This window comes from Sesamum indicum, linkage group LG4 (assembly GCF_026168435.1).
Source record: "Sesamum indicum cultivar Baizhima isolate 11 linkage group LG4, ASM2616843v1, whole genome shotgun sequence".
Lineage (NCBI taxonomy): Eukaryota > Viridiplantae > Streptophyta > Magnoliopsida > Lamiales > Pedaliaceae > Sesamum > Sesamum indicum.
The window spans coordinates 15,838,815-15,851,408 of record NC_142660.1 but is presented as its reverse complement, the minus strand read 5'-3'; the positions used below and the strand labels follow the sequence as shown (position 1 = coordinate 15,851,408).

At 30.7% G+C, this 12,594-nt stretch overlaps 1 protein-coding gene across 1 annotated transcript; it reads right to left on the bottom strand.

Moving 5' to 3' along the window:
* Positions 1-2,390: 2,390 nt before the first annotated feature.
* Positions 2,391-5,289, bottom strand: LOC105160982 (2-oxoglutarate (2OG) and Fe(II)-dependent oxygenase superfamily protein). The gene is made up of 2 exons (XM_011078530.3): positions 4,445-5,289; positions 2,391-2,863 (listed from the first exon to the last, which is right to left on the bottom strand). Exons 1-2 carry the CDS (start codon positions 5,264-5,266, stop codon positions 2,567-2,569), a joined length of 1,119 nt encoding a protein of 372 aa, XP_011076832.2. The 5' UTR covers positions 5,267-5,289; the 3' UTR covers positions 2,391-2,566.
* Positions 5,290-12,594: the final 7,305 nt, after the last annotated feature.

Here is a 12,594-nt window from a genome sequence, read left to right as displayed (position 1 = left end):
TGAGAAACGGATAAAATAAATAATCCATCAAGAATATTAATTCATAAAAATATCTTATAAAATTCTAAAAAGTATATACAATCATAATTCATCATGTAAAAAGGGTATTTTGAAAAATTCACCACAAAATTGGATGAAAACTTGATAGAATGCATTCATTGTTACGTAGAAGTTAATATTGGAATGAGGGGATATTTGTAGCTTTTCAAACAACAATGAGGTATTTGTAATTACGCCAAATTTCAGGAAAAGTTGCTGGAAGGGTAAACTACATCGACACTCTCTGACATTAGATCTCATTTTGTCGTGTTCTTTACAAAATTATAAGTAATGCGGCAATGTAATGTACTTTAGGGATGTTTGAGTAATGTTGTGTCGATGCGAAATTACAATTACAATATTAGAGAATGGTATACTTATACATTTTACAAATAATGTGAGGTGTTTGTATAATTAAACTTTATTTCACGGGTAATTGATGTAATTTACCCTTAAATTCAATCCTAGTACTAAAAGGGACATAGCTCATCATTAATTCCCTATATATGTAATCTAATAACATAAATGAGATTACATAATTCTGCAGTAATGAGCAAAATATTACTGATAAATCCAAGAAAATACTCATTAAATGTGGTTGGAGAATTTACTATTACTAGGAATTTTCTCCCCAGATGAGATTTGTAGAAGAATTTTTCTTTTTTAATAAAATTGTGCATATGGGTCAAATTGTTATTTTTTTTCTTAAATCTGAATTTTTATACTTTTATGGTTTAATATATCTCTATTAAATGCCACTGTAGAATTAAAGCAATACAAATAAGAGCAAATTACAATCACCTTTTCTGAGATTTAGCATAATTACAAATACTTATTTGTTGTTTGAAAAATTATAAATACCCCCTAATTTTAATATCTGTGTGACAAGAGTGCAATTTAAATGACTGTCCCCACAATAACCATTTGTCCTTTGAAATTTGAATGCAAGATCCATCACCGACCCTCCATCTTCTACCTCGTCCAATAATGGGAATAGAGCCATGTATAGTTTGCCATGAGAATGAGGTGTTGAACCCCCCTCTCTGCTTCAAAGATGATAGGCGTCTTCCGCAATGCAGGGAAAGAGGCACCGCGTGACTAGCAGTCCGCAGACTACTTCCGCCAATAGCAACACACCACCGAACACCCGAAGGGCACTAGCACAGCACATCGACAGGAATAGCAACAGCAGCGGCAACAGTAAGTAAGGTGCAGTACGAAAGCAGTAAATTGAACACGCGATTCAGAAAGTAGATTTCATTGCATTGAAGATTACATATACATTGTACAACGATGCTAGTGCAAGGGGATCGCCTTGAAGGGGACAAAAACCCAATTTAGCCAATGAATCTTCTTTCCCTTCTCCAAGTTCCACCAAAAGTCTGATGTTAGTGAAATGAGCCCATGTAAGAGTTTATTCGTATCCAAAAGCATGACATAACATAAATGGGGTGGTTTGCAACATTGTTTTCACCAGGACAACTCAACCAGCTTGAGATAAAAACTTTTCTGTCTATCCAACTGTCGTGCTCCATATTTTGTAACTAAACTGTTTGTTATTGCAGCTAAAAAACATAGATGACTTATTCGAATTGATTTGTTGTCCCAAAGCCATCTCATACTGTCAAGGAACCTTCTTAATGCAATTGATCGCCTCTTTGGACGCTTGGCAAAATATAACAGTATGATCGGCGAAAAGAAAGTGACCAAGCATGTGACCCAAAACTAGATTTTGTTTGCATTTTAATGAAAAAGATACAACATACTAAGCACGTAGCAATTATCCAAAATACTAACAAAATCTGATGAAAATAGTAAATTTGAATTTTTTTATTATTTATAATATCATTAATAATAGTTTCATAATCAATGAGAAAAAGTTTATTGACCCTAAAACTTGTGGCAAAAAAAATACTATTTTCACATAATTTATATAAATAATTTTAGATTTATTTACATCTAAATATGTGACTTTCTATCATAGCTTGGTAGAAATAACACACCACAAAATCTTATTAAAGTACACACATTGGGATGTGTTTTAAAAAAAGAAAAAAACATATAGGCCCAAGAACGATACTGTAATTATTACAACTAGTGGAGTTATTTTATTCATTTATTTATTTTTCTGCTATTATTATATGAGTGATAACAAAATTACTTTTATCCTAAATGTATACATGTACATATACCTGTAAACTTATTTTAAAATCAAATCTAAGAAAATATGATTAAGCTTAAAGAACATATTATTTCATAAAAGTTTAAACGAATTTGACCAAATACTCTATCCGACCAATCGAGAGTCCTAGTATATATTTCGGTAAAAATATATAATAAATATGAAAGAATTCACAAAAGATATTCAAATTAAAATCATTAGTTTCAATCCTAACATATCGACAACAATGATAGACAAATGCTCTATCATCTTGCGCATTTTTACCAACCATAGATCGTCAATCATCTAGCACAAAACATAGAGTTCATTGATTACGACATCTTCCTCAACAAAAACATCATCAACTCAAACGCGATATCTAATAAGGGGATCCTTGAGAAGCAGACGTTCATTATAGACTCTCCACGCATAATCTTCAAAAGAAAAGGAATTGAACAACCTTTGTTCTCTATTGTTGTTGGGGGAATCATGTTCACCACCCTCCTCGTTCTCGACTAAGTCGGGGATGAGAGGGAAGACAGTGCTGTCGACAGGTAGGGTTATAAGTAAAGACATTGTTATGCAATGAGGATTGTCGGTGGCATCATCTAAATTTGGAGCAGGTCTTCCCCTCACCTTCTTCAACTTCCCATTGCTCCAAACCTGTGCAGTATCTCAAAAACGTTATATTGGAGTGTGATGTTTGACCCTTCTTATACCATGTTTGGAACTTCATTAGATTTTAATAAATACTATGAAAGATATAAAATGCAAATTCAAGATCCCTAATGAGGCTTAATTTACTTTAAAAATTAAATGAAAAATATTTCACATTTTAATATCCAAATTTATCAATTTTAATTCATTATCCGTTCAATAAAATTTGATCATAATAGTAATTTTAATATTTTTAATGAATTTATCAAAATACCCCTCAAACTTTAATTACACACCTCAACTTTCGTCACATTTCATTTTTTAAAGCCACTATGCCATGATTGATGACCAACTCATTAATAAAAAATTTAATTATTTCATAATTTCTAAATATTTTTACACATACATCAAATGTGACGTTTGTCGCTGGTCAATTTAAAAAAATAACAATAATCAAAACTTGCATATGCCTTTTCCCAAAAACAACTGCCAAATTGTTGACCTTATCATCATCAAAATTCAAATGCAAGATTATTATTCAGAATGTGAAATTGATGTTTCAGATATTGGAAAAACATTTATCTGTAGCAGACAAGTTGGAATTCGTCTTAATCTCATAAATTACAATCCAAAACGATCATTAATTAATTACTAATTAGTCCTGCAAAACTTAATTAGGTCAAGAAATCCAGCTATTACATAGTAATTAACTAATTTTCCTTAATAATTAAACGTAGTAGTCAAATGCAAATGAAATTCATGTTCGTATAAACAAAAAATTATCCAAAACTTGAAAACTCACGAGACCTCCATTGTCACCTCATTACATGTACATTTGTTAGGTCAGGTGACGTTCTAACACCGCCTTTCACGTCAGTTATAGGTATGCTAATCATCACGCCTCTGGTGTATTATTGATTTATGATATTTTCCTATTCGCAAAATTTTAATTAAGATTCAATTTAGTTGAATATGAACTAATTATATAATAAATATAATATATTTACAGTGTATTTAGTGTATAGTTCAAGAAAAATAATCAATTAGATAAAAAGTATTTCATACCTATTCTATTTTCTATTGGGTTCAGCCAAATATATTCAAGTAAGAATTTTTCCTATTACCAGTAAAATTACAAATTTACGTAGTCAAAAGAAATAAAAAATTGTAATTTTAATCTTAGAAATTTAACATGGTAACTTTAATTCTGTACGAATATATTTTGATAATTTATTATGTAATTTTAAAGACTTCATACATTTATGACAAAAATAGCCAGAAAAATGTACAGAATCAGTTTAACTAAGGGCCTTTTTTTTTTTTACTATTTTAGAAAATTTTAACTATTTTTGTTGTCAATGTACAAACATTTTAAAGGTATAGAACAAAACTGTCCAAATAGATTCCTAAGCATTAAAATCGTTACTCCATATTTTTACAGAATTAAAATTAAACCAAAAGTAGAGTGTTTTGACGACTTTTATATTACTATTGTTTCTTAATTTATGTTTTTAAGACATGGACAAACTGCAAGTTGGTAAGAAATGAAGTACTAAACAAACAATAATAGGGTTTGTGGAGCCTGACCTGAGCAATGTCTCCAAGAGTGACCAGCACGGATTCCGTCTGCCCCGACACACTGACCCAACCCGAATCCGACAACAACGACTGCTTCTGGCACCGTATTTGGTAATGCAACCCCAGCACATACGGGTACACCCGACCCGGTTTATTCGTGCCACCAGATATCCACAGCTGAGACTGGAGCCCGTCTCGAGCCGGGTTCTTGAACCCGACAGCAGAAGCCAACTCTTCCAGCACCTTCAACCCGAGCTCCTCCATTTCACCGGTGAATTCACGCAGAGGATCCAAGTCCAGGTCGTTCGTTATTGACTCGGTGGAACACAAGGAGCCGAGACAGAACGACTCTGCGCCGGGGGAGGCGGCGCTGTCTTCATCGTCTTCTATTTCGTGGCCGAGCGGCCAGTTGTTGGGGAAGAGGAGCTGTTTCTGATGGTTGGGGAGGCTGAAGAGAGAGACGGCGACGGATTCGGCGGAGAGGGGGAGGTGGGAGGGGATGGTGTGGTGGGTGAGGTGGAAGAAGCCGTGTTGGGTGGCGGCGGAGAGGAGGGAAGAGTGGAGAGAAGGGGTGGGATCGGAGAGAGAGATAAGAGGTGGGGTGGCAGTGGCGGCGGCGGAGGAGGAGGAGGAGGAGAGTGGAGAGGAGCGGCGGGTAGGGAGGGAGAGAGAGAGGGCAGGAGGGAGACGGTGGAGGAGATGGGAGAGGAAGTCAGGGGTGGTGGATTCTGAAGAGAGGTTGGGCTGGATAGACGGGGTAGGCGGCGGCGCAGCGGTGGCGCCGAAGGGAGTTGGCAGGTGGTGTTGGGGTTTTTGAGCTGACGATGCCATATCGTATTGTACATCACATAGAAATAGACAACTGTTGTTTATATAGGAGTTCTCCCGCCTCCATGAGCCCGGCGAGGAAAAAAAAAGAAAATTAATTTATTTTCAATTTAAATTATTATAATAAAATTTAAAATGCCAAAAAAATTGTGCTTTCTTACCTTGTAATTTCATTAATTGTATGAAATATATTGTTGAAAAGAATAAAAAAAATTATATTTTGGAGAAAAAGATGAAAAGATATAAATAGAAACTAATTCACAGTAATTTTTGCTTTAAAATGTGGTTAATTTAATATTTAATAGATTAGATGTATATACCACAAAATAGTATTTAAATCTAATTCCCTCCACATTGACTAATAGTATAGATTATATACAATATTTATTATAATTATAAGTGAAATTTTATCTAGTGAAAAAAAATATTATTTAATGTGTAAAAACAATTTATCAATTTTATCTTCTTTGTTTCATAAGTGTACTTGAGTCAATTAATCTTATGAATATTTTAATAAATATAATATTTTTTTTATTTTGATTATAGTAATTATTTCTAATTAATATCTTACAAATAGATTATCTTATTTCATCAAAACATATTTCAAATTTATTTTAAAAAATAACTAACATATAAATTTTAAGAATACTCATCTAAAACATAAATAAATTCCCATATATTACAAAATATTTCCTTATTTAATTTTCAATGGATGAGATACTTAGCAATAATTAAATCCAGCCATAATATATATACAAATATTCCACTGAACAGTCACTCAGACATCTCTTTAATTATGTCCATTCAAGTCTTATACCAGCCTGTAATTAAATCTAGCGCTATTTAATATTGTTATATATATCATAATTATTTATATTAGAATTTAAAATTTTTGGTCCCATGCCGGATAAATTTAATTATGCTTTATGAAAAATATTTATCAATTAAATTTCAAGGGCTATATATATAATTAGTGAGACAGGTTAGGTGTAGTTTGATGACTTCAAAATAAAACTTTATTGCTAATGTTAATTAGAGGGACCTCTTCCAAGAAATTCAAAATTCAATAAAATATGATCTTTGATGATTACTATAGTAAAAAACCCCATAAAGCAAATAATTAAATTTGTTCAATTTTTTTAATTTTGGGATCATTTTAAAAATAACGTAAAACAGAGAACTAAATATGTCAAGTTTTCCCAATTATGGAATCATTTTGAAAATTTAGTAAAGTAGAGGACTAAATATGTTCAACTATAACCTATATGGGACTAAAAGTATAATTTTGTCTGCTATTCACAATTGTTTGAGCATGTGAGTTCAAACTATTAGTTATAACTAGGAATCATGATAAATATTTTGATTATAAGAACTATGGTATATACTTTGATCATAGTTAAGACCGTGACAGATCTTGACTAATCGTGATCAAATTAAACTTGGAATTTTTACATTTATTTGTCTAATCGTGGTTGATTTATCATGATTTTTAAGTTATACTATTATCTATAAAATTAAAAACACATATTTTTCTTTGAAAACTGAAAGTGAAAACACAAACAAATAGACTACATAATACAATTTTTTTAATAAAAATCATTTCTCAAATATATCTAAAATATGTATATATAGGCTTGTTTTTACAGATAAATGAACAATTTACTACTGTTAAATGAGCATTATTTATGAATAATTTGGTGGGGAAAGGAACAAAAACAGGAAAAATGAAAAGAAAATGGTGTGTGCAATGTATGAGCATCATTTCCAATAATATGTAGGGACTCCAAATCCCTACCTGTACCATTGTGTTCCCTTCAAGAATAAGAGCATCTTTCCATCTCCAAATAAATTAAATCTTTTCAGAATCCCTACCACGCTTTCTACTTTTTTTATTTTAATTTCTGATACATGAACTCACAGTGTGTATATATATTTATGTACATTATGTGCTCCCTAATAAATAAATCTTATGATTGGCTAGTTTGAGATAAATAAAAAATAATTAAGGTCACTACAGAAAATATAATAAATAATCATAGCAAATAATCATTTACTACGGCCACGCGACATTGCTAGCCATAGTTTTTCTGAGAATGACTAAAATATTTGCCATGACTTTTGTTTTGTTTTTTTTTTTTTTTATCATGATCAGTTTTAGCTGTGACAAACAATTTTTCATAGTGAAAAAACTAGTTTTTTACATCAATTTAATCTAATCGCAATTAATAATAATTACTTACCACGATTTTTAATCATTAATATTGTAAGCAATAGTAATTTTTTTTAATAGGTGGATAATATTTTCTTTTTCTTTTTTTTGAATTGTCGAATTTTTGTATATCATTAATCCACTTACATCTATCATCCACAATGAGGTTTTTCAAAAACGAATTTAATTAATTCCAGTCCAATATCTACACATTATATAAAAAATAATGGATTATTTTTTACATATGTATGATTATGGCTTAAAAATCATAATAAATAAATATTATATATTTAATATGGTCAAACAAAATAATTTTAAAAACGTAAATTTTGATAATAGTTAATTAACATTTGTCGTGATCTTTAGCTGCGACTAGAACATTTGCCATGATCTTTAACCATACTTAATATTTTGCCTCCTTTCAAAAACAACAGATAATAGATATTAACGTGCAATTATAATTGATTAGTATCACGACTTCCATTTTTTAATTTTGAATCGGATAATTAAACATAACAAGAAAAACATATTTCTTTTTAGCGACAACCATAAATTAATATGGTTATAATTTTGTAAAAATATTCCATTGTTGAGTAAAAAGTCCATTTATCTCTCTTGCCATGTCGAATAATTAATACGAATACGATGTAAAAATATTTGATATATCCATCATTAATATTTCATTGCTACAATTTATTTTTACTAATTTTTTCCCTTTATTGCAATTTAATTTTCTTAAAATAGAAAACTTAAAACACCAATCAATTACCGTAAAATGCGTACAATTGTATTTCAAATATTAATTAAACAAGACAACCAATACTCCAATTAATTAAGAGTGGTGCATTGTGTCTAGCACCAACATTAACAATATTAATTAAGTGTTTATTGATCCAACAAAACCATAAATCTTTGTTCCACAGCTGTTTATCTTTTGTGGGCACATTAATTACTTTAATTAATTATTCTCACTGATTAATTATTACTTTCTTTTCCTTTATTTTATTGTAATAAATATTCTTCCCATATATACTTTTAATTAATTTGTTTAAAAAATTAAAATAGAATGGCAGGCTGCTGCCATGCTTGAGGGGAGTCGTGCCCTCCCTGTTTTTTCTTGCTTTCTTTGCATAATTCTAGGAGAAAATAAACTGTTTTTATTTATTTTAATTAAAGGAAAGAAGTAATTGATGATGGGAATGTTGGCTTTGGGCTTGATATATTAATTATAATAATCAGAGGCCTTTTCTAATAATTACTTCATAATCCTGTTAACTTTTGTCTTTTCGAGATTGGATGGTTTGTTGTGAGCAGAAGGCAGAGACAAGTTTTTAATTTTACTTTTCATGAAAAATGTGTGTTTATAATTTTGTATAATTTTTTTTTTATGAAAATAAGAATATGTTCGGATTAATTTATAAGATTATATTTTATGTTGTTAGTGATATCAAATCAATATATTTTTTATTAAGTAAATTACAATCCATTATAAAGTCTTTTTTTCTTGTTATTGTCAATCTCAATCCTTCTCTCACTCAATCATTGTTGCTAAAGATTGGACATCTAGTTCAAAAGGAGCATTTATTTCGACTTTTCGCTCCCAAAAATATATCAGAATTATCTCTTCCGTTCATTTTTACTACCACTTTTCACTTTGCTTCTTGTGAATCATCAACACAATAAACTAGCTCCCTAACCTTAGCGACGTTGGCGATATCACCCCCCACCTGCATGGTGGTCGCCCAAGGAAATTTTGAGTGTAATCTTTCGCACTTAAGCTTAGCTTTAAAGGTTGTCACCTTCCCATAGACTTCAAGCTTTTGTTTGTAGAGCTATTTACAGCCAACGGGCTTTACACCCTTGGATGGTTTCATCAAGGTCCAAACCTTAATTATGATGTCCATTTTGGATTTCATAGTCTCAAGCCATGTTTTCAAATTGATATGTGACATCGCTTCTGTGTATCTCCTTGGATCTGCATCTTATTGACCAGTCAGATCCAAAAATTTATACCTCTCAGGTGTTGATGTACTCTGTCGACCTTCGGAGAGCTGAAATGATATTAGTGGGAATGGGCAGGACAGATGATTTTGCCGCTTCCGACTGAGGTGTTGTCTCACTTGTCTCTTTAAGGAGCAATTCATCACCTTGGTTATCAACCAGAAAATCTTTTTTCAGGAACACCGTGTTTCTCGAAATAAATATCTTTATTTCTAGTTATCATGGAAATAATACCCCCGCAGTTCTCTTGGGATATCCAGTAAACCTCCACAAGCTAGATCCCAAGTCCAACTTGTCTCCCACTTGCTTCTTAATGTATGCAGGACTTCCCCAAAGTCTAAGATACTTTTAGAATACAGGTTTGCCATTTCATATTCCATATAGCGTCTGGACTACTCTCTTAGAAGGCGTCATGTTTAACAATTTGGTCTCAATCTCAAAAGTATAACTCGAAAAAGGACATCAATAACTCAGCAAAGCACATCATGGATCGAATTATGTCTAATAGATTTCGATTCCACCTTTTAGACACGTCATTCAACAGTGGCGTTCTAAGAGGATTCCAGTGAGAGATAATCCCATTATCTTTTAGATAATTCAAGAAATCTCCACGTAAGTACTCACCGTCTTATTGTAGATCAAACGAATATCTTTTTACTAAAATACTCTTATATGAGTGAAGACATACCTCCTCACATGCATTAGCATGTGATATTTTAGTCAGAAAAAATTTATTTGATTTGTAATAAATTAGTAATAAATCGATTTGGGGTAAAATATAGGGTTTCATTCAACTTTTTTGCTGATATCAATAAATTTAGTGAATTTTGACTCATGAAAAAGTTTATTTGTTGGACAGAAACAAACGTCAAGGCTGCTAGATGTAATTTTTCAAACCACAAGAAATCTACATTTAGTCACAACAAACTTCAGGGGAGGACATTGTAATTCTCCCTAAAAATTGTGATAGATTAATACCATCTATCACGACCAAACAAGACTTATGTGAAAACTTAAGCATTAACCACAATAATCAATAATTGCTGTGATTTTACCTATGAAGAAAACATTTTTCATAATTTATAATTGTAATTAATATTTTGTTATTATTTGCAAAAGGACTAATAAGTGTTGTGCAATCATAATTAACTAGTATCTTTCATTTTTTTTACTTTTAAGCATGAAATAATCGTAAGAACAAATCATATTTTTTCTTGTGATCGAATAAACACAAGTTTTTTCAATATATATAAATATAAGATGAGGATCAACATAATTTACCTAGCGTCACTATAAAAAATGCAACATTTAAGCATAAGTTTTTTCAATATATAAATATAAGATGAGGATCAATATAATTTACCTGGCGTCACTATAAAAAATGCAACATTTAACTATTGCTAATTGTCATGGTTAAAAATAAAAATAATAATAACAAATAGTCATTGACCACTGCCATGCAACGATTGTTACCCGTGGTATCAGCAAGAGTAGTTAAAATATTTAATCATGACAAATATTTTTACCATGGTTCTTAGCCATGGCGAATAACTTTTTTCTTAATGCAAAATCTATATTTTTGCAACGGTTTTATTTAACTGTGGTCAATAAAACTTATTTATCATAATTTTGAGTCCATAACACTATTAAAATTGTAACCAACAGTCATTTTTTTTTGTATTGCGTCGGTATCTCTCTAATCTAATATAAGTACTACTAATAAATAATAATAATGAAACATTTAAAGTTTTGATACTTCGGTAATGTTACTAGAAAAAAATGACTATTCCCTACAATTTTAATAACTATGGACTTAAAACCGTGGTAAAGGATAATTGCACTTTCCTTCCTTGAGATTTGTTGTAATTACACGTAGATCCCCTATGATTTAAAAATTACATCTAGTACCCTGAGGTTTGCTTCCATCTAACAAATGAGTCCCTCCGTTAGTCAAAATCACTAAATTTGCTGATATTAACAGAAAAACTGGATGAAAATTGATATTTATCGCCGATTGGCTTATTACTGATTTATTGTAGGTCAAATAATTTTTTTGGATTAAACTATCCTTATAAAGGTGAAATATACCTCTTCACATGCATTAACGCGTGAAAACGTATGAGAATAATTTGGTCATGAGAAGATTTATTTGACCTGTAATAAATCAAATGGGGATAAACATAGATTTTTTTTATAATTTTCTTACTAACATCAGCAAATTCGGTGATTTTTGTCTAACGTGTGGACTTATTTGTTAGATGGAAGCAAACCTCAAGGGTGCTAGATATAATTTCTTAAACCACAGGGGGTCTATGTGTAATTACATCAAACTTTAGGGGAGGGGAGTGTAATTATCCTTAATTTTTATTAACAAAAAAATTGATGCAAAAACATAAGTTTTCCACTAATTTTTTTTTTTTTTGTCATGGCTAAGAGCCATAGTAAAAATAAGACATGGTAAATATTTTAGCCACCCTTGCAGATACCACGGCCATACAACGATCAATGACTATTTGTTAGGACTATCTTATTTTTAACTATAAAAATTAGTCATGCTTAAATATTGTATTTTAATTTTTGAGATCTGTGCTTTAATAAAAGAAAATACTGGGCTTGGAGTTTCGTGGCCAAAATTGATAAAATAACTACAATTAAGCTATAAATAAGTTCAAGGTCTGGACTCCAAATTCATCATATGTGTAAGCATTTATTTGATTTAATGTGAGTAATAAATAATTTATTGTAACTTTGCAAAAAAAATATATCATTTTGACGTAAAAAAATCAACTTAGTTCCCCATTTTTCATTTCCAACGACAATTTGGTCCCTCTTAACAAATTTAGGAGAATATTTTGACTTCTTGAATTAAAAAAATAGGACCAATTGTTATAGTTAAAAAAAAAAAAAAATCTTCCCCCAATACGTTTTTAGGGACCAAATTATAATAAAAAATAAAAAAAGTGAGTAAAAAAAATATTTTTTATAAGGAGAAATGCGAAAATTCATTTTTTTCCTCCCAGAAAGTGTGTCAAAAACTTCAGTCATTAAAGAACTAATCTAAAATAAATAAAAAAAGGGGCACTAATTTGAAATTAGATGCAAAAATCGAGGACTAAAATGA